At 40.2% G+C, this 27,495-nt stretch overlaps 1 protein-coding gene across 2 annotated transcripts in view; it reads left to right on the forward strand.

The window, feature by feature from the left end:
- Positions 1-27,495, forward strand: part of SLC16A2 (solute carrier family 16 member 2) — a 129,216-nt gene that overhangs the window by 93,863 nt on the left and 7,858 nt on the right. For both annotated transcript variants that reach the window (XM_070462089.1, XM_020896373.2), the window contains 3 exons: positions 14,918-15,062; positions 18,767-19,217; positions 20,205-20,348. In XM_070462089.1, the coding sequence (XP_070318190.1) occupies positions 14,918-15,062; positions 18,767-19,217; positions 20,205-20,348 (740 nt within the window). The remainder of the gene's footprint in view (positions 1-14,917; positions 15,063-18,766; positions 19,218-20,204; positions 20,349-27,495) is intronic.

Here is a 27,495-nt window from a genome sequence, read left to right on the forward strand (position 1 = left end):
GTTCCATCGTTCCCTCATTTGAGCTTTTGTTAGTTCCCCCACAGCAACAGGAATTTGTGAAAGCCTGTAATTTATTTGGAGAGTTTGGCTCTTAGAATACCCTCTCCCCCTTTCCAACTCAGAGGGAGAGCTCAGAGAGTTTGGCTTTTGGCAGCCAAGGAGTGGGGAATCTGGTCTCACATTTGAGTTCTTTTCTGAGCAGCCTCCCTGTATTTCAAAGACTTTAGCCTGTGAGCCTGGGTAAGGAGCCAGAGCACTAATTGGGCACTTGAGTGAAAAGACTTTGAATATAAGGAAACTTGAGGGCCAATAGGTCCAGAATGGAGCTGGAGAGGCCAGGGTTCTGCTTTTGCACTGCCCAGGCTCAACAGAAGCCCAGCTGGCAATGGGTGCTTAGAGGAAAAAAGGAGGGAGTGCCTAATGAATACAGACGTTGTATTCACTTCAGGTACAGAGATTTTGGGGGCCAACTTTTGGGGAGTACTTAACTTATTAAGGGTAGTACTTGAGGCTGAAGAAAATTCTGAGACTCATTGGCAGAAAATTGTGCATGATAGGTTTGTACATATTTAATCCTTAAAGTTCTGGGCTATGTTGGACAGAAAGTTTATTAGTCAGAAATTAGGCACTTGCTTAGCTCTTAGGACAGTTGCGCATTGAAAAAAAATGTTTTCTGCCTAATAGAATGTTGTGGGGTGTTATCTCTGATTTTGTCAAGTCTTTTTATAAAAATGACCCTCTATATCTCCCACTAAAATTTACTTCTCACCCTTTGAACTCTCCCACATCTCAACTACTTCATCAAAAATACTTCTTTGTCTACCTCACGAGAGCAAGGGTAATATGTGTGTATGTGAGTTGTTCAGTTGTGTCCAACTCTTTGTGACCCCATGGACTGTAAACCCACCAGGCTCCTCTGTCCATGGGATTCTCCAGGCAAGAATACTGAAGTGGGTTGCCATTCCTTTCTCTAGGGGATCTCCCCAACTCAGGGACTGAACCCAAGCCTCCTGCATTGCAGGCAGATTCTTTCTGTCTGAGCCACCAGGAAAGCCCAGGAGTAATATGTGGGACAACAAAAACTCTCTAGCTTTGATTCAAGGACTGTCAAGCATTCTAGAAAAGCTCTACACATCTTGTATTTTCCAAAAAAGGAAACTAAGTGCAAGAAAGATAAAGGATAACTGATAGCACTCTTTTATCATCAGCATGGTTATAATTATCATTATTTGTATTATCACTATTGGTCCTTTTTTAAAATATAGTCATCCCTTGATTGTTTTTCTCTTATAAAATTTTCTCTGATAACCTTTCTTGCTAACAATTATGCTATTTTTCTTCAGTCATTAATCTAGCTATTAAATTACCTTTTTTATCTGGTGGCCCTTCCCCTAAGTGCTGTGCTGAGTGCACCTGACTGCCCTCGTGGCCAGGAAGGTGGGCATATCTCTCCCAGGCATGCCACTGGGGGCCTGGGTGAGTCTTCTGCCTCTGATAAAGTTAGGTTTGCTGTCATCCATTCTCTGGGGACTCAGCTATCCAGAGCTCTGGTTTGTGTTGATTGCGTTGTAGGTTCTCAGGCTGTGTTCTCCACAAACATTTCATGTGGTCTGGGAGCTCAAATCACAGCTACATTTTTTATCCCTCCAAGCTCTGTGAAAGACTAAGGGGCATGGAGTCTGGTATCATTTTCCTGCCTCATCCAGGATGATTGGGTGGCCAAGTTGGGGGACAGAAGTAGCCCCTCCTTTGGTTGAAATACTTGGGGTGTGAGGGCTGAGGACAGACTCTTCTGAGGAGGAAAGGAGACCCAGCTATGTGGCAATGGGGTGAGCACTGTCAGCCTGGTTTTCAGGTGGCCTTCTTGTCCTGTTGGCTCTCAGTAGGTGCCCCAAGGGGATAAGAAGGACCTTGTCCAGCCTAGAACATCCTTGGGATGCTTGAGCCCCTGATTCATATGTTCTTAGCCAAGGAAAAGATTTGTCATTTCCAGGCCACTGAGATGGTTCTCCCCCTGCCCCTAGGGACCAGTCTGACCCTCCTTTCATGGCTTGTCCTATCATGCCTTTGGGAGCTGAGCAGGTGACCCTACAGTTCTGCCCTGTTTCCTTTCTCTCCAGTTAGCCACGTTCTTGTTCCCTGCTGCCCTGCCCCTCCTCACTGGGTGCTTGGGCTGTGTGTGTGATGTTTCCTTCATGGCAAGCCAACCATGTATTGAGGATTCACCATGTGCTGTGTGTGGCTCAGAAAGCCCATCCTGTGGCCCCTGTACTCTGAACCATGAGGACAGGGAGGGAGCTGTTCCATTCAAGGCAGAAGGACTAGATGGCCCTCTTGCAAATGGAATTCTGCCTCTTCAAGAATGCAATGTGAAGTTCCCTGCATCTATTGGTAATACAAGGATTTCACATTTTTTAGAACTATGGTGAGCATATGTATGTAAGTTTTTAGAGTTGGTACTAGAAATTGGTGGATTTCTAGGTGATGCTAGTGGTAAAGAACCTGCCTGCCAATGCAGGAAACATAATGAGGCGTGGGTTTGATCCCTGTGTCAGGAAGATCTGCTGGAGGAGGGCATGGCAACCTATTCCAGTATTCATGCCTGGAGAATCCCATAGACAGAGGAACCTGGTGGGCTACCGTCCACAGGGTCTCAAAGAGTCAGACACGACTGAAGCAACTTAGCATGTACACAAACACTAGAAGTTGAGGGGCTTCCCTGGTGGCTTAGTGGTAAAGAACCCAACTGCCAATGCTGGAGACACAGGTTCAGTCCCTGGGTCGGGAAGATCCCCTGGAGTAAGAAATGGCAACCCACTCCAGTATTCTTGCCTGGGAAATCCCATGGACAGAGGAGCCTGGCAGACTACAGTCCATGTGGTCACAAAGAGTTGGACATGACTGAGTGACTGAGCACACACACATACATCCTTAATGTAGCAACTTTTCTTTTCACTTAGAATGTCTGACCTCTCTGAAAATCTTCAAATAAAAATTTTACTCTGGTCTTAAACCATGTGATTTATATACATTTTTGTGAGTGCTTGGGTGCTCAGTCATATGTGACTCTTTGCAACCCCATGGACTGTAGCCCACCAGGCTCTTCTGTCCACGGGATTTTCCTGAAAAGAATATTAGAGTGGGTTGCCATTTCCTCCTCCAGGGAGTTTTCTTGACCCAGGGAATGCCCTATGTAAAAAGTGTCCCCTATTCTACTGTGAGATCCTTGACCACAAAGACCATATGTCACTCATTTAACATCCTCAGTGCTGTAGGATAGCTATGTGTTTGGGCCAGAGAAGATGTTAAATAACTGTTAAACAAATGAATGGCTTCATTTTAAAATGTACTTTTAGCATCAAAAGCTATATCAAAGTAATTTTCCCTATTCCTCCCATGAAGTATGGCTAAGAGCACTGACCAGTATATATAAAACAAATATAAGAAGACCAAAAGGTAAAGAGAAGAAAGCTGATGGACTAAGTATCTCAAGACTCAAGGAACAACACAGTGGTGAATTAAACTGAGTTTTTTTTTTTTTTACCTTATATATGTTACACATGGAGCTGAAAAAACTTGCACCTGGGAAATGCCAATACAGACAGATAAAATGAGCACCAAGAAAAGCCTGATTTCTCTAACCAAAAGACCAAGAGAGGGGCAGCCTAGCAAGACAGAGAACTTTTAGACAATAACCACTCCACTCCAACCAAACACCGTGGGAAAAAATGTGTCTCTTCTGACCTTTACCAAAAAAAAAGGCCTAATAAGGAACCTCAACTTATAAACTCACCCAGTTGTAAAAAGGTGCCCTAATCTGTCCCTCTACCATTCCAAGGTAGTATTAGAGAAAACTGAGTAGGGAGCCAGAAATGTCATTCCCTCTTAATGGCAACAAGGCCTATTCCTAAAACACTGTGTCAGTGGAGACCATGCAGGGAGACTGGACATTCACCCTTGCTAGACTGTAACCTCCAGTTCTCCTCCTATTTTTGAACAGGTACAAAGATGGTGTCAGTGAATGCCAAGTAGGAAACTAGGACTTTTAGCATCACTCAGTATACAATCCATTGAAGCAACATGGAAAATAGTAAGAAAAGACTCTTACCTCTCCCAACCAGTTAAGTATCAGAGGAAGACAAGTGGAGATCTTGAACATCAACTCCTGCTCACTGTAACAATGCATCTATCCTCCCCACGGTGTCCATGGAGGCTAAGCAGGGAACCTGGACTTCCATCCCCATCTCTTCCACCCTATCTAGAAATAATAAGGAGATACCTTGCTGGCACAGTGTCATAGTAGGCCTACTAATACACAAGGTTTAAATAAGACACGAAGTCTTATTATATTCAAAATGCCCAAGGTACAACAGAAAAACCACTTGTCACACCAAAGATTAAGAAAATCTCAACCTCAATGAGAAAAGAAAATTAACTGCCACCAACACTAAGATGACACAGATGTTGAAATTATTTGACAAGCATTTTAAAGCACCCACTATTAAAATGCTTTAATATGCAATTACAATCATACTTGAGACAAGTAAAACAATACTAAGTCTCAGCAACTAAATAGAGAATATAAAGAAGAAACAAGGGAAATTTTAGAACTAAAACATAGAACTGAAATAATGATAATTTTTAAAATTTCACTGGATGAGTTCCATTAAATAATGGAGAGGGCAGAGGAAATAATGAGTAAACTTGAAGATAGAACAATATATTATCTAGGGTGAAACAGATCACCAGCCCAGATTGGGTGGAGACAAGTGCTCGGGCCTGGTGCACTGGGAAGACCCAGAGGGATCGGGTGGAGAGGGAGGTGGGAGGGGGGACTGGGATGGGGAATACATGTAAATCCATGGCTAATTCATTTCAATGTATGACAAAAACTACTGTAATGATGTAAAGTAATTAGCCTCCAACTAATAAAAATAAATGAAAAAAAAAAAAAGAAATTATCCAATGTGAACAAGAGGGGGAAATACATTTTTAAAAAGTGAACAGAGCATCAGAGAACTGTGGTCCTATAACAAAAGATGTAATGTTCCTGTCGTCATAAGAGTGCTGGATGAAGAGGAGAAAGAAGGTGCAGCTGAAAAATTACTCACAGAAATAATGGCTGAAAATCTCCCAAATTTGACAAAAGACAAACCTACAGCATTAAGAAGCTAAGTGAACTACAAAGAGGATGAATTCAAAGAAATCTAGCTAAAACACATTAGAGTCAAACTTCTGAAATATAAACACACACTAATCTTGAAAATATTGAGAGAGAAGTGATACCCTAACTAAGGGAAAAGCCATCAAATAATAGTGGATTTCTCATTAAAAAACAAACAAACAAACAAACACGGAGGGCAGATGTAAGAAGTGATAAAAACATTTTTCAAGTGCTGAAAGAAAAAAACTCAACTTGGAATTGCAGATCCAGTGAAACTGTGCTTCAGGAAAGAAGGAGGAATCTAGGCATTTTCAAATGAATGAATATTAAGAGAATTTGTCACCAGCAGACCTACCTTTAAAGAATGGCCAAAGGAATTTCTCCAAACAGAAAGGAAACAATAGGAAACAGAATCTTGGATCATTAAGAAGGAAGAAAGAACTCTTTGCAACTTCATGAACTCTGTCACATCAGGTTCCTCTGTCCTCCACTCTCTCCCAGACTTTGCTCAAATTCATGTCCATTGAGTCAGTAATGCTTTCTAGCCATCTCATCCTCTGCTGCCCCCTTTTCCTTTTGCCTTCAATCTTTCCCAGCATCAGGGTCTTTTCCAGTGAGTTGGCTCTTCACATCAGGTAGCCAAAGTATTGGAGCTTCAACTTCAGCATCAGTCCTTCTAATGAATATTCAGGGTTGATTTCCTTTAGGATTGACTGGTTTGATCTCCTTGCAGTCCAAGGGACTCTCAAGAGTCTTCTCCAGCACCACAATTCAAAAGCATCAATTCTTTATCACTTAACCTTCCTTATGGTCCAACTCTCACATATCAATGATTGTTCTTGCAAATGGTCTAAATACATCAAATAAAAAACAGAGATTGGCAGGAAAAAAATACCCCAACCATAAGCTGTCTACAAGAAACTTCAAATATATATCTCCAGGGAATCATGCTGGTTGAAAAAGCCAATTTCAAAAAGTTACAGATTATATGACTCAATTTATATGTTTCATGAAATACTATTATAGAGATAAAAACAAAAATAGTGGTTGCCAAGAGTTAGGGATGGTGGACTGGGTGTGACTATAAAGGAGTAGCACAAAGGAGATTTTTGTGGTGATGGAATAGTTCTGTATCTTGATTGCAGTGGTGGTTATAGAAATCTATATATGCAATAAAATGATAAGTATGTACACATATTATAGCAGTGAAACTTTCTGGTTTTGATATTATAGTCTAGTTATATAAGATGTAATCATTAGAGGAAACTGGGTGAAGGGTTCATGAGAAGTCTCTGGACTATCTTGACTATTTCCTGTGACTTTATAATTATTTCAAAAGTTAAAAGTTAAAAACACTCAGGTTAACTTTTTTAAATCTATATTTTAAAAACTACTGATAATATCATACAAAATGGTGAGAAAATTTCTGCTTTCCTACTAAGGTCAGGTGCAAGACAAGGCTGTCCCTTCTCACTACTCCTTTAACATTGTAGTAGAAGTTCTAGCTGAAATAATAATACAAGAAAAAGAAATACAAGTATACAGACTGGGAAGGAAGACATAAACTTTCTTTGTTCACAGATGACAAAGTAATCTATGTAGAAAATATGAAAGAATTGACAAAAAATTCTGGAACTTAAAAGCAATTACAGCAATGTTTCAGGATATCAGATTAATATACAAAAGTCACTTTCCTATATACTAGCAATGAACAAGTAGAATTTGAAAATTTTAAAATGAATACCATTTACATTAGCACCCCCAAATATGAAATACTTAGGTATAAATCTAACAAAATATGTACAAATTTCTATGAAAAAACTACAAAATTTTGATGAACTAAAATTCAAAGAACTAAATAAATGGAGAGAAATCCAAAGAACTAAATAAATGGAGAAATATTCTATGTTCATGAACAGGAAGACTCAATATTGTCAGGATATCAGTCCTTCCCAACTTGATATATAGATTCAGTGCAATCACAATCAAAATCTGAGCAATTTGTTTTGTGGATATTGACAAACCAATTCTAAAGTTTACACAGAGAAGCAAAAGACTCCAAATAACCAACACAGTATTGGAAGAGATGAAAAAAGTTGGAGAACTGTCATTTCTTGACCTCAAGACTTACTATAAAGCTACAATATTCAAGACTGTGTGGTATTGATGAAAGAATAGATAAATAGATCAATGGAACAGAGTAGAAGGCCCAGAAATATCAATAGATCCACAGAAATATAGCCAACCAATCTGTGACAAAGAAGCAAAGACAATACAGTAGAGCAAAAGTAATATTTTCAGGAAATGTTTCTGGAACAACTGGATATCCACATGCAAAAAAAAATTAATCTAGACACAGACATTACCTCCTTCTCAAAAATTAACAGAATGGATCACTGACCTAAATATAAAACATTTGTATAAACACTAAATGTTTAGTTCTTTGAAAGTGAAAGTGTTAGTTGCTCAGTCATGTCCGACTCTTTGCAATCCCATGGACTATAGCCCGCCAGGCTCTTCTGTCCATGGAATTCTCCAGGCAAGAATACTGGCTGGGGTAGCCATTCTCTTCCCCAGGAGACGTTGCAGGCAGATTCTTTATTATCAGAGTCACTAGGGAAGCCCTTAAATATAAAACATGAAACTCTAAAAAACTCCTAGAAAATAACTTAGGGTAAACTTCGATGACCTTGGGTTTGATTACAGCTTTTTAGGCTCAAGACCAAGTCATAATCCATGAAAGAAATAATTGGACTTCATAAAAATTTAAAACTTCTGCTCTGCAAAAGACAATGTCAAGAGAATGAGAAGCTAAGCCACAGATGGAAAGAAAACATTTGCAAAAGACATATCTGATAAAGGACTGCTATCCAAAATGTACAAAGACCTCCTAAGACTCAACAATGAGAAAATAATCAACCCACTTTAAAAAATGGCCCAAAGACCTTAACAGACAGCTCATAAAAGAAAATATATAGATGACAAATAAACATATTAAAAGATACTCAATGCTATATGTCATCAAGAAAATACAAATGAAAGCAATGAGATGCCACTACATACCTATCAGAATGACCAAAATCTGGGACACGGACACCACCAAATGCTGGTAAGGATGTAGAACAACAAGAACTCACTCGTTGAGAATGCAAAATGGTACAACCACTTTGGAAGAAAACTTGGCAATTTCTTACAAAACTAAACATAAAATTTAGCATGCTCCTTAGTGCTTAACCAAATGAGTCAAGAACATACATCAACACAAAAATTTACACACATCTCTTTATAGCAGCTTTATTCATAATTGCCGAAATGTGGAAGCAACCAAGATTCCTTTGGGGAGTGAGTTAATTAAATAAACTGTGGTACATCCAGACAATGGAATATTATTCAGTGCTGAAAAACATCTTTCAAGTCATGAAAATACATGGGGGGAATTTATTTATTTATTTATTTAAATATAAATTTATTTATTTTAATTGGAGGCTAATTACTTTACAATATTGTAGTGGTTTTGCCATACATTGACATGAATCCACCACAGGTGTACATGTGTTCCCCATCCTGAACCCCCCTCCCACCTCCCTCCCCATCCCAGTGCACCAGCCCCAAATACCCTGTATCATGCATCGAACCTGGACTGGTGATTCGTTTCACATATGATAATATACATATTTCAATGCCATTCTCCCAAATCATCCCACCTTTGCCCACTCCCACAGAGTCCAAAAACTGTTCTATATATCTGTGTCTCTTTTGCTGTCTCACATACAATGTTATCATTACCATCTTTCTAAACCCCATATATATGCATTAGTATACTGTATTGGTGTTTTTCTTTCTGGCTTATTTCACTCTGTATAATAGGCTCCAGTTTCATCCACCTCATTAGAACTGATTCAAATGTACTCTTTTTAATGGCTGAGTAATATTCCATTGTGTATATGTACTACAGCTTTCTTATTCATCTGTCTGCTGATAGACATCTAGATTGCTTCCATGTCCTGGTTATTATAAAGAGTGCTGTGATGAACATTGGGGTACACGTGTCTCTTTCAATTCTGGCTTCTTCAGTGCATATGCCCAGCAGTGGGGTTGCTGGGTCACATGGCAGTTCTATTTCCAGTTTTTTAAGAAATCTCCACACTGTTCTCCATAGTGGCTGTACTAGTTTGCATTCCCACCAACAGTGTAAGAGGGTTCCCTTTTCTCCACACCCTTTCTGGCATTTATTGCTTGTAGACTTTTGGATAGCAGCCATCCTGACTGGCGTGAGATGGTACCTCATTGTGGTTTTGATTTGCATTTCTCTGATAATGACTGATGTTGAGCATCTTTTCATGTGTTTGTTAGCCATCTGTATGTCTTCTTTGGAGAAATGTCTGTTTAGATCTTTGGCGCAATTTTTTGATTGGGTCATTTATTTTTCTGGAATTGAGCTGCAGGAGTTGCTTGTATATTTTTGAGATTAATCCTTTGTCTGTTGCTTCGTTTGCTATTATTTTCTTCAATTCTAAAGGCTGTCTTTTCACCTTGCTTATAGTTTCCTTTGTTGTGCAAAAGCTTTTGAGTTTCATTAGGTCCCATTTGTTTATTTTTGCTTTTATTTCCAATATTCTGGGAGGTGGGTCATAGAGGATCCTGCTGTGATTTATGTCGGAGAGTGTTTTGCCTATGTTCTCCTCTAGGAGTTTTATAGTTTCTGGTCTTACATTTAGATCTTTAATCCATTTTGAGTTTATTTTTGTGTGTGGTGTTAGAAAGTGTCCTAGTTTCATTCTTTTACAAGTGGTTGGCCAGTTTTCTCAGCACCACTTGTTAAAGAGATTGTCTTTTCTCCATTGTATATTCTTGTCTTCTTTGTCAAAGATAAGGTGTCCTTAGGTTTGTGGATTTATCTCTGGGCTTTCTATTCTGTTCCATTGATCTATATTTCTGTCTTTATGCCAGTACCATACTGTCTTGATGACTGTGGCTTTGTAGTAGAGCCTGAAGTCAGGCAGGTTGATTCCTCCAATTCCATTCTTCTTTCTCCTGCTTTGTCTAGTTGAGGTTTTTTGTATTTCCATACAAATTGTGAAAGTATTTGTTCTAATTCTGTGAAAAATACTGTTGGTAGCTTGGTAGGTATTGCATTGAATCTATAGATTGCTTTGGGTAGTATACTCATTTTCACTATGTTGATTCTTCCGGTCCATGAACACGGTATATTTCTCCATCTGTTTGTGTCCCCTCTGATTTTTTTCACTAGTGTTTTATAGTTTTCTATATATAAAAATCTCTTTTGTTTCTTTAGATAGATATATTTCTAAGTATTTTATTCTTTTCGTTGCAATGGTGAATGGAATTGTTTCCTTAATTTCTCTGTTTTCTCGTTGTTAGTGTATAGGAAAGCAAGGGATTTCTGTGTGTTGATTTTATATCCTGCAACTTGACTATATTCATTGATTAGCTCTAGTAATTTTTTGGTGGAGTCTTTAGGGTTTTCTATGTAGAGGATCATGTCATCTGCAAACAGTGAGAGTTTTACTTCTTCTTTTCCAATCTGGATTCCTTTTATTTCTTTTACTGCTCTGATTGCTGTGGCCAAAATGTCCAAAACTATGTTGTATAGTAGTGGTGAGAGTGGGCACCCTTGTCTTGTTCCTGACTTTAGGGGAAATGCTTTCAATTTTTCACCACTGAGGATAATGTTTGCTGTAGGTTTGTTATATACAGCTTTTATTATGTTGAGTTATGTTCCTTCTATTCCTGCTTTCTGGAGAGTTTTTTTTTTTTCTTTTATCATAATGGATGTTGAATTTTGTCAAAGTCTTTGTCTGCATCTATTGAGATAATCATATGGTTTTTATTTTTCAATTTGTTAATGTGGTGTATTACATTGATTGATTTGCGGATATTGAAGAATCCTTGCATCCCTGGGATAAAGCCCACTTGGTCATGATGTATGATTTTTTTAATATGTTGTTGTATTCTGTTTGCTAGAATTTTGTTAGGGATTTTTGCATCTATGTTCATCAGTGATATTGGCCTGTAGTTTTCTTTTTTGTGGCATCTTTGTCAGGTTTTGGTATGGGGGAAATTTAAATATATGAAAGTGAAAGAAGCCAATCTGAAGAGACTATTCACTCTATGATTCCAATTATATAACATTTTGGAAAAGGCAACACTATGGAGACAGTAAAAAGATCAGTTGTTGCCAGAGGTTGGGAGGGTAATAGGGATGAATAGGCAGAGCATGGATTTTTACAGCAGTGAAAATATTCTATATGATACCATAATGATGAATATGTCATTAACATAAAGAGCTATATCCAATGTAATTTAAACTTTCTTTGACTGTGTAAAAGATACTTTAAAGCCCAATCATTATCAGTTTTCATTGTATTTTAGATATTCAGAAGGGCCAGATATTAGTGAGTTGTAGTTGATAAAATGTCAGTAAGATAATTTACCGAATTTAACTAATTTTCCTTTTTGTTCAAGTTCAATACACTTGAACTAATTTTTTTTTAATCTGGCCAGAATAAAAATACATATATCATAAATGAGATCTCCCACTGGCACTTCTTGCTTCTCTGCCCCTTTTCCTCTTCTCTTTTTTTTTATAACAGATTTATTGAGGTATAGTTTACATATGGTAATAGCCACTCTTTTTATATGCTGAATTCTATGAATTTTGACTAAAGAATACCACCACTTACAGTCAAGCTATATCACATTTCATTGCTCCATTTCATTACTCCAGAAAGTTCCCCCATACTCCTCTATAATGAGTCATTTCCCCTCACCTTTCCTCCTGGCATTCACTGATCTGTTTGCCCAGTTTTGCCTTTCTGGGATTACATATAAATGGAATCATTTGTGTCTGGCTTCTTTTCACATAATGCCTTTGATAATTGTTCTAGTCATTTCATGTATCAGTAGTTTATTACTGTTTATTGCAGCATTGTATTCCACTATATTAATGTATATTCACTTATTTATCCATTCATCAGTTGAAGTACATTTTGAGTTTTTGACATGTTTTGGCAGTTATGAAAAATCTGCAAAAACATCTAGGTACAGGTTGTTTTATGAATATAATTTTTCATTTATCTTGGCTAAGTACCCAAGAGAGTGATTTCAGGATCATAGGGTAATTGTATGTTTAACTTTTAAGAAGCTGCCAAACTGTTTTCCAAAGCAGGTATACCATTTTTGCATTCCCATCAGCATTGTATGAAATTTCCAGTTCCTCTACATCCTCACCAGTACTAGGTAATGACAATTTTTATAAAAGCTTTTTTAGTGGTTATACAGGTTTCAATATGCATTTCTTGAATGATTAATAATATTGAACATCTTTTCATGTACTCAATTACTATTCATGTCATACATTTGTGTGTGTGTAAAATGTCTGTTCAAATCTTTTGCCCAGATTTTAAACTGGATTCTTTGCTGACTTCTTACTGAGTTATGAGAGTCAACTCACACTTGTACTCTGGATACCAGACTTTTATAAGACGTGTGTGTTGTAAATATTTTTCTCTGTCTGTGTCTTGCCCTTTCGTGTTCATAACAGTATTTTTCAAAGAGCAAAAGTTTTACATTTTGATGAAGTCTAGTGTATTGATTTTTTAATGGATCATACTTTTGGTAATTATGAAATCTTTGCCTAACTAAAGGCTACAAAGATTTTCTCCTATACTTGCTTCTAAATATTTTGTTTTACTTGATTCATTTGTATTAATTTTTATATATGGTGTGATTATTGGTATCTACAAAGCTTTCATACATATGATCACATTTGATAATCATTAGATTAAAAAAAAACTTTGAGGAAGGCATATGGAGAATTTCAATCTCCATTTTATAAATGAGAAGACTGAGGATTAGAGGAGTGCTGTGTGACTTGCTCAAGGTCCCATAACTGATAAGAGGTGAAATCAAAAGGTATAAGGTAAAATTCTGATGAGAGTTCAGGTCTCCTGCTGTCTCAGGCCAAGTGCTTTTGGAGCCAGCCACTAAGATTCAAGATGGCACCCCTAGCAAAATAAAGATTCCCAGTGGAGATCTGGGAATCAACAACCTATTAGGTACTGAGGTAAGAGACACAGACAGTAGACTAGTCTAACCTCAGACTGTACTCCTCTGGCCCTTCTGGGGCTGCACAATTCAAGACAGCCAGAAGCTGGCCTGGCTTGCTGTTCAGGTGACACTCAGTGAATACTTTTTGATGATGATGAAGAAGACTTGGAACATACCCAGAGGAGAGCTCTCAAAGGAATTACAGAATTAGGAATTAAAGCTAAGAAGAAAAGTTAGGGAAACTAAGATTGTTTAGCCTAGAAAAGAGAGGCTCACGATGAAACTTGGTAACAGCCTTCAAAAAAAACAAAACAAAACAAAAAAACTTGTGTTTTCTTTCTGATGGCTGAGCAAGAATCTAAGTAAAAGGGCAAATTTCTTCCTCCCTGTTGAGGATTGTTACAAACACTTAACAGCCTTTATAAACAGAGTAAACTCTTCTTATTTGAGTTTAGAGTCGGGGATTTGCCAAACATGGGCTCTGATGAAGGATTTCAGCGGGAGGGTTATATGACTCTCTTGTACAGTGTCCTTATAAATCTTTGGGTGACTCCTGAACCTGCCCTGTGTCAATTCCAGGAGGCCTTTGTCTGTGGCCTTCCTTACTCCTTAGTCTTAGCATTTTCACAGGACTGTTATAGTGACCAAGACAAATCTTACCTAAGCTTCTGAAGGCTTAATTAACTTTCATGTTCCTTGGCACTGAAACCAAGTAGCCTAGTGCCTAAGGCTATAAATCTGGCTTAGTATCCCTGGAAGGAAGCCTGAAATGCTGGCTAGTCCAAATCTGACACCAGTGGTTGAATCCCCTGTTTTATATCTAGCCTCTGCTTGCACACTTCCAATGATGGGAGCTTCATTAATCCTAATTAGAGAGATAATACAATGAACATTGGACTAGAAATAAGGAGAGTTAGGTCTGAGGCCCAGCTCTGCCACTTAACTTGCTATGTGATGTTTGGCAAGTCCCTTCACGTTTCTAGACTTGTTTCTTTATCAATAAAATGGTAGTAGAGGAATCTCTTTGTCTTTGTTTGTGTTTATTTAACTGCTATAACAAATAGTCCTCGAAAATTCAGTAGTTTAAAGGAAAAGAAGTTTAATTATTAGGTAACATTCAGGGCAAGGGTTCCCCAGACTTGAGAGAAAGGAGGAACTCCACTCCATTCAGGGTCCCAGACAGAACTGATGGCAGTTCTGCCAGTCTTAATACATGGCATCCAAGGTCACTCTGCCATTATGGCCACCAAGAAAGCAGAAACATCATGGGAGTCTTTTCATGGTCCAAACCCAGAAGTGGCATGTGTCCTTTTTACCCACATTCTATTGGTCAGAATTCTGTCACATGATCATACCAAATAGCCACAGGAAACAGGCTAAGAAATGTAGTGCAACTGTGTGGTATCTAGCCTGACAACTCTACCACAGACTTGATCTCTAAAGGCCTCTTGCCCCAGCTTTGAAGTTCTGGGTATGCTTATGAACTAGACCCCTGGTTCTCATATTGCCTTGTTATAGGCACTTGGAAAATTGCCTAACCTCTCTGGCCATCAGGAACTAGCAGGCTGGCAGTGCAGGCCAACACAATGCCCCCTGTGAAAGGTCAGAGAAGAACTGACGTACCAGCTGCACCACCAGGTACCACATTAAACTAAAATGTCTTTGTGCTTCTTTTCTCTGCAGCATGGGTAGGAGCCCTCTCAATGGGAATGATCTTCTTCTGTTCTCCCATTGTGAGTATATTCACTGATCGTTTGGGCTGCCGAATCACAGCAACTGCAGGGGCTGCTGTTGCTTTCATTGGCCTCCATACCAGCTCCTTCACCAGGTAAGGCTAAGAATTGCTGGCCATTTGCCCTTGGCTTCTTTCTGGGCCTCAAATGGAGACACTCTTCTCATTGCAGAATCCCCTATGGCCTTTTCCATGTAGGGTCTTCAAATACCTTGCTCCCAGGAATTATTGTTCAATGGGATTTATCTAGATAAGGTCCGCAAGGACATATTGGTAGGGAATATACCCAAAGAGGACTCAACATTTCCAAAGTGGTGAGAGAAGCTTAAGCTTGGGCATTCATACAGCTGAGCCCAGGCCACTGAATGGCAATGGAACAATTGATGAGTATCATTTCCCTCTCTGGGCCTCAATTTTTATATCTACAACATGAAATTAGATCAGGTCTTTTCAGGTGTGTCTTCCACTCTGCCATTCTATTTCCCTTCAATATGTCACACATCTCATGACCTCAACTGCCCTCCTAGGAATGAAAATCTAGAGTAAGACCATGTGAACACCTACCATTAGAGGATTCTTGGGTAATCTTATGCTGAAAAAGAGGTCAGCTGAGCCCAAGGCTGTTTGGTATTTCTGATCCGTTTCCATTTCTGCATGGCAATGAAAAGACCCTGATGCTGGGAAAGATTGAAAGCAAAAAGAAAAGAGGGTGGCAGTGGGTGAGATTGTTAGATAGCATCTCCAACTCAATGGACATGAGTTTGAGCAAACTCCAGGGGACAGTGAAGGACAGGGAAGCCTGGTTTGCTGCAGTCCATGGGGTAGCAAAAGTTGGACATGACTTAGAGACCAAACAACAACAAATGTTAGGACAGTTTGGGAAAAAGATTCATGTCTTGGGCATGAGAAAGGATGTTCAGCAGCATCCCTCACTGAGATACAGACCCCAAACCCAGCTATCCGACTAGGCCTAAACTGGGTAAACTCAAATTCTGGTCCCATAGATCCCACTGGCAGAATTTGGTCAGTGTCCGGCAAGGAGTAGGTTACAAGTTCATATTCTCCTTATCTCTGCTGCTCTCCAGAAGCATATGTGTAGGAGAGGGGAGAAGGCAAAACCCTCCACCACAGCTTGAGGAATATGGCATTCCAAAAGAACTCCAATAATTTTCTGCCAAAGACACTTTGAAAGTTATGGTACCTCCTACTTCCAATCTCCTGGTGTAGGAGAATGCTGGCCTGGAGACACAGCTAACGTGTCAGAGACTTGTTTTCTGAGATTGGCTTCCCAGAGAAGGACCATGGTTATGCACTCTAGGCCTAAGGATCCACTCACAGCAGAGAATGATAATCGTGTTCTGTCACAACTGGGCCCTGTGAGGTTGAGCCCACTTTATGACTTGAGCATTTCTGGCTGCCCAGTCTACCCTCCAGCAGAGCTTGGGTCTGGCCTGCAATAGTTTCTTGGCTTGGTTCTATCCAATTGGAACAGAGGCAGGGAAAACCACATCCTGTCTGTAATCTGCTCAGCCCTCCCAGGGCTGTAGCTCCAAATCTTTTCAGGACCCCTCTGGTGGCCGGCCTCATTTGCCCTCAGCAGGCTGGTGCCTGGCTTCTTGTGAGAAGGAGTTAGGCCTCAGAAGCAGCTCCAGCCTCAGCACTACTCAGCAGTGGCCTGTGTTTAAGGCCAAGCAGAGCAAAGTGTAAACAAATTAGCAACATACGGATCCCATTTTCTTTCCAATCCGCATGAGCTCAGTTACAGGAGGGGAAAGAGCTCATATGTGCTTTCTCCTGGCATTCTTCTTTAGGCACACTGTTCCCCAGCCCTTAAGCTCCTCCCCTACTCCCTTTGCCCTTTCTGTAAGAACATCTTTAGAGCCAAGAAACTTTCTGGATGGCTTCACATCCAGTGGAATATGGTTCTGTTTATGGCTAGAACTCCAAGTTATCTCTCCTGTTGTGTCTAAATCAGGGCTCTGAGTTCCTTTGGATGGTGTGAGATGGGGCAAAGTTTAGGCAGGGCTTTGGCAAACCTACTCAGGGGCCTCCTGCCTCGGGGCCCAGGTAGAAATAGATCCACTACACAGCTCCCTGAACAGAATCCCATGCTTTACTCCCACTGGCCCCCTCCCTGAGTGTCTCCTTCAGACCTTCATAATGCATTTCCCTTAGCAAGGCCCCTAGCTTGGGTCAATCCCAAAGGGTACCTCGATTCAAATGGAAGGAAGCCCCAAGGAATTTGACAGAAGAGGAGCAATTGGCTTAGCTATGTGTTCTAAGTAGAGGCAACCCTTTTGAAACCAAAGCCCTTGCTCATACCTAATGAATGCAAACAGATGGAAAGCAATGATGACAGTGACTGTCTTAGAATCATGAGAGCTAGCACTACTTCATCTCTGTGCCATAGGTCCAGTCCTTTAGTATGAGGACTAGGTCTATTTATGAAGAGGAACTACCAGACCATGGAAAGCACTAAGTTATTAAGTGGCCAGATTAAAAGTATTGCAAAATATGTGGAGGCATCATAAAGAAAATAATTTTTTTACTAGTTTATGCCAGTGTCATCTGATGGCAGATTGCAAGCCAAGCTGACCTTCCCATAGCCTTTTCCATTCTGATACTTTGCCTTCTGTTATAGAAGGTTATGGCCAAAGCAGAGCCTAAGAGTTTTAGCCAGAACTTGTCCTACTTGGCCAGGCCAATAATTTCTTTGAGGTCCCATTTCCCACCAAGTAGCCAAGCTACTCTGGGAAACTAGTCCATATAATGTCCAAGAACAGGGGCCAGGATTCAGAAGTTAAAGGAACTCCTTATCTTAGGATCCCTATGGAGATTATCTAGGGCCTGGAGTAAAGGGTTTTGGGATATCCAGACCATGGGCATGGTTGGGGAAGGAGTATCTCTAAGGATACCACCAACCACTCTGAAATATTAAGGGCCCTGAACATGGAGAAAGACACTGAAGAGTACCATGGAGGGTCTCAAACATCCAGAATCTTGGCTCCTTGCAGAATTTTCTTGTTACTTGGGATAAAGCTTTGGTTACCACCCTACCCATGTTGTCTAGATGAGCAGTAAGTGAAACTGTTCTCTCTAAGCCACTAATTTACTCTTGTAGCCTCTCATCTAGACTTTGCATAGGATAGTTGTGGCTTTCTTTTGAACAGTACTGATGGGGCCCTATGATTCAAACTAGAGTCACACAGGCCTAGAGACAAGTCCAAGCTTTGCTCATCCCCAGTTATGCTGTGCTGTGCTGTGCTTAGCCTCTCAATCATGTCCAACTCTTTGCGACCCCATGAACTGTAGCCCACCAGGCCCTTTTGTCCATGGGGATTCTCCACACAAGAATACTGGAGTGGGTTGCCAAGGATCAAACCCAGGTCTCCCACATTGCAAGCAGATTCTTTACCATCCAAGCCACCAGAGAAGCCCAAGAATACTGAAGTGGGTAGCCTATCCCTTCTCCAGGGGATCTTCCCAGCCCAGGAATCAAACCAGGGCCTCCTGCATTGCAGGTGGATTCTTTACCAGCTGAGCTACCAGAGAAGCCCCCAGTTATGCTATCTTGGGTAAATTCTCTGAAACTCTGTCTCCCTATCTATAAAATGGGGATCAGAAGGTTCTATTTCTTGTCTATTCTGAGGGTCAGCAGTAACTGGGGCTGTGGGTTGAGGGTGGGGGATATAGATCTTGGTGCGGGGGGCAGAGGAGGGGGGCTGGAGGGGTGGGGTGGAGAAGGGCAGATAAATTGCTGGTCAGGCTTCTGAGAATAGCTCTTGGTGTCTCTCCCACAGCTCACTAAGCCTGCGTTACTTCACCTATGGGATTCTCTTTGGTTGTGGCTGTTCCTTCGCCTTTCAGCCATCTCTTGTCATCCTGGGCCATTACTTCCAACGCCGTCTGGGTCTGGCCAATGGTGTGGTGTCTGCTGGGAGTAGCATCTTCTCCATATCCTTCCCCCTCCTCATCAAAACACTGGGGGCTAAGATCAAGCTCGCTCAAACCTTCCAGGTGCTGAGTACCTTTATGTTTATTCTTACGCTGCTTTCACTCACCTACCGACCTCTCCTGCCAAGCTCACAAGACACCCCAAGCAAGAGAGGTGTCCACACCCTGTGCCAACGCTTTCTGGCTCAGCTCAGGAAGTACTTCAACATGCGAGTGTTTCGCCAACGTACCTACCGCATCTGGGCCTTCGGGATTGCTGCTGCTGCCCTTGGCTACTTCGTTCCCTATGTACACCTGGTGAGAAATACAAGGGTTGGTCTACCCTACCTGACCCCAAGAAGCTTCATGTAATCTGCCTGAAGTTCAGAGGGTAGGAGCAGAGGACATTGAAAGGGCAGAGCTAGGATCTTTGGAAAAAGACAAAAGAGGTATTTGGAGAGTAGGAAACAGCACAGGATGAGGGAAGACCTCAGTGGGAAATGGGGGAAGTTCCTTAGGGAAAGACCTATGCCTATGGTTTCCCCTACTGATAAATCTAGATGGATGCTCAAGAGAAGATAAGCATCACTGAGATACAGAAGACTGCCCCTAGATGAACCAACAATAGGGTTTTCTAAGAGAGTGTCTTAAGGAATGCTGGCCTTTGTAGTCAAGTAATTTTGTTTAGGAAATAATGTATACTAGATCTGTCTACCTTCATAATGTGTAGCAATCTTATAAAGGTACCAAGAGATCCCAAAATACAGTAAAAAACTCTATTCAGCTTTGTTTAACCAGCATCTACCCAACTTACATGATCACAGAAATGTTGGTTGTTTCCAGCTGTTATCTTGCACAGACATTGTGTTTCTTAAAACATAGTTTTGGAGTGTTACCTGGAAGTTGATGGATCCTTCTCCCTTGGTGACCTGTTGTTGCCCTAGGCTGTCAGTTCTGGGTCAGGGAATGGGGAGACAATAAAGGAATTCCTAGATTTCTTTCAGTTGTTAAAGCTGTATTCTGTCCTGCCAAGGCTTGGAAGAGGCTTAGAGACACCCACTGTCCTCAGCTGTTGCTCAAAAGCCCAAAATCCAGAGAGCCAAGAGATGTGCAGCCTTTTAAGCTGTTAGAAACAACCAGAGAGCTGGTTCTGGAGCTAAGGCTACAGGGGAGGGGGCTGCAGGAGAAAGCACTCTTGTCATGTTCCAGGGAAGTAAGCAGTAGAGGATTCTGGGTATGCTAACAATTAACCAGTCAGATCCTCTTCTTTCTCTTATCCTGGGGGCCTGGTGTTATGCTTTTCAGATGAAGTATGTGGAAGAGGAATTCTTGGAAATCAAGCAGACCTGGGTGCTCTTGGTGTGTATTGGGGCTACCTCAGGCCTTGGGCGCCTTGTGTCAGGCCGTGTCAGTGACTCCATTCCTGGACTTAAGAAGATCTACTTGCAGGTGAGTGTGACCACCCTGTTGACTGTGGACAGAATAGCCTGACACATGATGCTAGGTTATCTCCAGCCTTTGGGATATAATGGTAGGGTATATCTGACACAGCTTGCTATGTAACATGGGAAATCAATCAAAGTCTCAAAGCCTCAGTTTCCCTAGGTTTCAAGTGAATATCATCATCCCTGTTCTGCTCCTTCCTCAAGATGGAATACGGATCTAGTAAAAGCAGCCACTATAAATGAAGCTCTAAGAACACTTTCAAAGAAAATATTTATTTATAGAAGTTCTACCATCTGAAAGAGGGAAACTGAAGCCAGGAATTAGACGCTACCTGCCCTGAGAACTGAACTCATTGGTACCTTATACACTCTTGGAGGGTCTTAGGCATCTGTAGTACTCAGTGGCCCAATGTCTCTCTCCTCTAAGCCCAAGTGCACCACTTCTTATACCTCCAGAACTACTTGACACCAAACACTGGCTCTCAAATGCCATCCTCTTGATGGACACAAAAAAAGTGCCAGAAAAGGCCAGACCTCACTTGCCCTCTCCAGTCCTCACTTTCCTCTTCTGTATGATGAGAATAATTCTTTTCTTCCTATCTCACCTCACACGTGAGGATCAAAAGAAATAAAAATGTGACCAGGCTTTGAGAAGTAAAAAATGTTTTAACTCTGCAAACTTATATTCCTTCTCAAAGTGACACAGATAGCCGTATATTTTGGGCAGTATCCATGCTTGAGAGGCCACATTCTGTGTGAACTAGGCTCTGGTCTGGCTTGAATACAGACTACTGTTCAATCTGTCTGTCTTTATCTACTGGATAGCAAGTGTACCAGAAGGTACCCAAGTGTGGAACCCTATGGGGGCGTAACAGCAGCCCCAGATAACATGTGGTTCATAAGGAATCCATTTGGAAGTTGGTTGAGTTCTGACTCTACTGGAGATGTCCTGAAAGCACTTCCAAGGGGCCCTGACTACACACAGCAGGGATTTCTCTGTCTTCTGATAGCCCCAACTGTTTTCCTAAATACCCTCATATATCTTGGATGAGGATATGAATAAGGTTTCCTATTGTTTTTAACTTTGTGTTAGATTTGCAAGAGTTGGTGAATCTGCTTTGTCAGAGCTTAGGGGCACCATTATGGTCCATCCAGTCCAACCTCTCATTACAGTGATGGAGAAACTGAGGAAAAGACTCAGATAGTCATGGCAGAACTGAACTCCTGTGTAGCATTCTTTTCATATTCTGCTTTACCCTAAGTGATGGATGGCAGAACCAAGTCCCAGACATGATAAGTGACTTGACCAAGGTCAAACCAAAAGCCTGTGATTGAGATAAACCAATTATGAAAATTTAACTTCCTGTGCCAAAATCAACAAGACCTTACCTGGGTGACTTTTTGTATAGGACTATATGTGGCTTTCCCAGCTTCTTCCACATGTCCCCATTGTGGCCAAAGGGTGCTGGAAATCAGGGTAAGTTAGCATTTGGCCAGAGCTTTATCTTGAGGAGTGGAAGCAGTCTTTGCCCACCCACATAGCTAATTTCTCAACATATTCCCTAGGAGAGAGGTAGGGCCCAAGCAGCTCTTGTTTTCTATTGTTCCAAGAGGGAGTTCCAAGGGAGGAAGAGGCAATAACCAGTCAGAAGCAGTACTAGGCTTATGGCTCAGTGCTTCTGCTGTCCATTGCCCCTACCTATCTGACATTCTCTCCCTTTTCCCACTCTTAGTTGACCCAGTTTTACCACTTACAAAAAAATAAAATAATCTTGGAAGTTTAAAGCTGAAACATATCTTCATCAACTCATAGTCCCAAATTCCTCATTTTATAAACTGAGGAACTGAGGCCCAGAGAGGGAAAGTGATTTGTTCAAACACATTGTGCTGGTAAGTGTCTTAGTCTGAGGACATGAAACAATGAATGAACTTCTCCCTCTTGAGCTACTCTTGTGATCTTCTTGATCACAAGAATTTGCCTCCCTTTCTCCCTGGGTCGGAGCAGGGGTACAGGTCTAGGAGAGGAAAGGAGTGTACACAGCTTCAGGTTCAGAAAAGTCATCCACTAGACCTTCTGGTTCCTACTACTGACAAAGAGGCACATGTGTCTGGTGTAAAGCCCCTGGACAGTCTGTTGGAAAGGAACTAGTGACAACTTGCAGGACAACCTCACTTTGGGTCAAATCTTGAAACCTGTTTCTTGGTTCCAAGAGGGATTTTTAATTTCCAAGCCTTGGCAAAGCTTCATGGAGGTTATTAAGAGGTAGCTAGATACAATAGATAGTAATTACCACCAGTTAACGGGGTACTTTGTAGTATTTACTGGTATTAACTCCTTAATTGGCATATCATTATGACTTGGTTGATAGGTGGGTCTGGTTTTGTCTTACAGTTGCACATGAATCTCTTAGAGGAGGAAATGGGATGTATTCCTAGACTCTGCATATCTATCCCAAAACAGCCTAGGCAAAGTTCAAAAGTTCCTTAAATAAGAGTTTTCCTCAGATGGCATGACCAGGACATTTCTTATCCTCTCCAAAAACCAACCAATCAGCCTATCAAACACACTACCAGCAACAACACAGAAAATCTTTGGGGGCTTGAAATAGCCTTGGCCCTCCTATCTACCTTCCATCTGGTGATGTGGTGACATTTACACTTATCATGTGGTGACTTTTCCTGGGTAAGTCAGCCTGCAAATGGGCACTATTAGAAAATCCTGGATCCTGTCAAAGCCTTGGTTAACAGATCAAGTCTTAGCCCTGACTCTGGGACAACCTGCCTCTGCTGGCTACAGTGGGTGGAGCCCAGGTCTGGCTCACAGACACACATTGCAGGTGACCTTAATCAAAAGGCCAGTTGTGGGCAGAAAACAAAAGGAAGAAGGAATATGACCTCAAAGCCTGGGAAAAGGAGAACTCAAACACAGTAAGTTTGGAAAAAAAATGAAAAGACAGAGAAATATTTTGTAAATGAAGGAATAAGATAAAAACTCACAAGACCACATAAACAAGAAGGAAATAGGCAAACTACCTGAAAAATAATTCAGAGGAATGATAATAAAGATGCTTTAAAACCTTTAAAATAGAATGGAGAAAATGAAAGATTCAATTAACACATTTAACAATGACCTAGAAGAAATAAAGAATAAACAGAAATGAACAACACAATTACTGAAATTAAAAATACTCTAGAAGGAATCAATAGCAGAATAAATGAGGCAGAAGAATGGATAGTGACATGGAAGATAGAATGGTGGAAATAACTGCTGAAGATCAGAATAAAGGAAAAAGAATGAAAAGAATTGAAGATAGTCTCAGAGACCTCTGGGACAATATTAAATGCCACACCATTCAAATTATAGGGGTCCCAGAAGAAGAAGAGAAAAATCAAGGGTCTGAGAACATTTTTGAAGAGATTATAGTTGAAAACGTCCCTAACATGGGAAAGGAAATAGTCAATCAAATCCAAGAAGGACAGAGAGTCTCATACAGGATAGACCCAAGGAGAAACATGCCAAGACACATACTAATTAAACTAATAAAGATTAAACACAAAGAACAAATATTAAAAGCAGCAAGGGATTTACATGTATTCCCCATCCCGGTCCCCCCTCCCACCTCCCTCTCCACCCAATCCCTCTGGGTCTTCCCAGTGCACCAGCCCCGAGCACTTGTCTCATGCATCCAACCTGGTCTGGTGATCTGTTTCACCCTAGATAATATACATGTAAACCCATGGCTAATTCATTTCAATGTATGACAAAAACCACTGCAATGATATAAAGTAATTAGCCTCCAACTAATAAAAATAAATGGAAAAAAAATTAAAAAAAAAAAAAGGAAGATGCCATGGCTCCTGAGGGGGGGAAAAAAAGCAGCAAGGGGAAGGCAACAAGTAACATACAAGAGGAAACCCCATATGATTAACAGCTGATCTTTGAGTAGAAACTCTATAGACCAGAAAGGAATGGCAGGATATATTTAAAGTATTGAAAGGGGGAAACTCTACAACCAAGATTACTCTATTTGGCAAGGATCTCATTCAAAATATATGGGAAATCAAAAGCTTTATAGACAAGCAAAAGTTAAGAGAATTTAGTATCACCAAACCAGCTTTACAACAAATGCTAAAGGGACTTCTATAGGCAGGAAACACAAGAGAAGGAAAAGATCTATGCAAAAACAAAACAGTTAAGAAAATGCCATAGGAACATATATATCAAAATTACTTTAAATTAAATGGATTAAATGCTCCAAATAAAGGACACAGACTGAATGAATGGATACAAAAATAAGACCCATATTTATGCTGTCTACAAGTCACCCACTTCAGACCTAGAGACACATTCAAAGAGAGGATGGAAAAAGATATTCCATGCACAAGGAAATCAAAAGAAAGCCAGAGTAGCAATTCTCATATCAGACAAAATAGACCTTAAAATAAAGAATATTATGAGATAAGAAAGGATACTACATAATGGCCAAGGGATCAATCCAAGATTGTAAATATTTATGCACCCAACATAGGAACACCTTAGTACATAAGGCAAACACTAACAGACATAAAAGGAGAAACTGACAGTAACACAATAAGAGTAGGGGACTTTAACACCCCACTTACATCAACAGATCATCAAAACAGAAAATTAATCAGGAAATGCAAACCTTAAATGACACATTAGACCAGATGGTCCTAGTTGGTATCTACAGGACATTCCATCCAAATGAAGAATACAAGTGTACATGAAAGAAGACAAGAATTCAAGTGCACATGAACCGTTCTCCAGGATAGACCACATCTTGGGTTACAAATCAAGCCTCAGTAAATTTAAGAAAATTGAAATCATATCAGGCATCTTTTCTGACCACAATACTATAACACTAGATATCAACTTTGGGGGAAAGAAACAGTAAAAACACAAACACATGGAGATTAAACAATATGATTCTAAATAACCAACAGGTTACTGAAGAAATAAAAAGGAAATAAAAAAATTCCTGGAAACAAATGACAATGAAAACATGATGACTCAAAACCTATGGGATGCAGCAAAAGTAGTTCTAAGAGGGAGCTTTATAGCAATAAGATCCTACATCAAGAAATAAGAAAAACATCAAATAGACAACCTAACTTTACACCTAAAACAACTAGAAAAATAAGAAAAAAAAACCCAAGTTAGTACATGTAAAGAAATCATAAAGATTAGAGCAGAAATAAATGAAAAAGAAATGAAGGAAACAATAGTAAAGATTAATAAAACCAAAAGCTGGTTCTTTGAGAAGATATACAAAATTGACAAACCACTAGCCAGACTTATCAAGATAAAGTGAAATGAATCAAACCAACAAAATTAGAAATGAAAAAGAAGTTGCAACAGACATCACAGAAACACAAAGGGTCACAGAGTATTATGAATTACATGCCCATAAAATGGACAACCTGGAAGAAACGGACAGATTCTTAGAAAAATTCAACCTTCCAAGACTGAACCAGTAAGAAACAGAAATTATGAGGAAGTAAATCACAAGCACTGAAATCAAAACTGTGATCAAAACTCTCCCCCAAAACAAAAGCCCAGGGCCAGATGGCTTCACAGGTGAATTCTATCAAACATTTAGAGAAGAGCTAATGCCTATTCTTTCCAAACTCTTCTGAAAACTTACAGAGGAAGGAATACTTCCAAACTCATTCTATGAGGCCACCATCACCCTGATACCAAAACCAGATAAAGATATCACACACAAAAAAGAAAATTACTGGTCAATATCATTTATGAACATAGATGCAAAAATCCTCAACAAAATTCTAGTAAACAGAATCCAACAACACATTAAAAAGATCATATACCATGATCAAGTCAGGTTTATCCCAGGAATGCAAGGATTCATCAATATATGCAAATCAATCAATGCAACACACCATATTAACAAATTGAAAGATAAAAGCCATATGATAATCTCAATAGGTGCAGAAAAACCTTTCAACAAAATTCAGCACCCACTTATGATTAAAACTGTTTAAAAATGGACACAGAAGAAACTTACCTCAACATCAGTTCAGTTCAGTCACTCAGTCATGTCCAACTCTTTGTGACCCCATGGACTGCAGCACGCCAGGCTTCCCTGTCCATCACTAACTCCTGGAGCTTTCTCAAACTATGTCCATTGAATTGGTGATGCCATCCAACCATCTCATCTTCTGTTGTCCCCTTCTCCTCCTACTGTCAAGCTTTCCCAGCATCAGGATCTTTTCCAATGAGTCAGTTCTTTGTATCAGGTGGCCAAAGTATTGGAGCTTCAGCTTCACCATCAGTCCTTCCAACTAATATTCAGGACTGATTTCCTTTAAAATTGACTGGTTTGATCTCCTTGCAGTCCAAGGGACTCTCAAGAGTCTTCTCCAACTCCACAGTTTAAAAGCATCAATTCTTCAGTGCTCAACTTTCTTTATAGTCCAACTGTCACATCCATACATGACTACTGGAAAAACCATAGCCTTGACTAGACAGACCTTTGTTGGCCAAGTAATGTCTCTGCTTTTTAATATGCTGTCAAGGTTGGTCATAGCTTTTCTTCCAAGGATCAAGCATCTTTTAATTTCATGGCTGCAGTCACCACCTGCAGTGATTTTGGAGCTGAAAAGATAAAGTATGTTTCTGTTTCCATTGTTTCCCCATCTATTTGCCATGAAGTGATGGGACTGGATGCCATGATCTTAGTTTTTTGAATGTTGAGTTTTAAGCCAACTTTTTCACTCTTCTCTTTCACTTTCATCAATAGGATCTTTAGTTCTTCACTTTTTGCCATGAGGATGGTGTCATCTACATATCTGAGGAGGCTGTATATAACAAACCCACAGCAAAGATCATTCTCAATGATAGGAAACTGAAAGCATTCCCTATAAGATCAGGAACAAGACAAGGGTACCCAATCTCACCACTATTATTCAACATAGTTTTGGAAGTCCTAGCTATGGCAATGAAAAAAGAAAAAGAAATAAAAGGAATCTAGATTGGAAAAGAAGTAAAACTCTCACTGTTCACAGATGATGTGAAACTATAGATATAAAACCCTAAATATACTATCAGAAAATTACTAGAGCTAATAAATGAATTTAGTAAAGTCACAGGATACAAAATCAATACACAG

The sequence above is a fragment of the Odocoileus virginianus genome, chromosome X (assembly GCF_023699985.2).
Source record: "Odocoileus virginianus isolate 20LAN1187 ecotype Illinois chromosome X, Ovbor_1.2, whole genome shotgun sequence".
Lineage (NCBI taxonomy): Eukaryota > Metazoa > Chordata > Mammalia > Artiodactyla > Cervidae > Odocoileus > Odocoileus virginianus.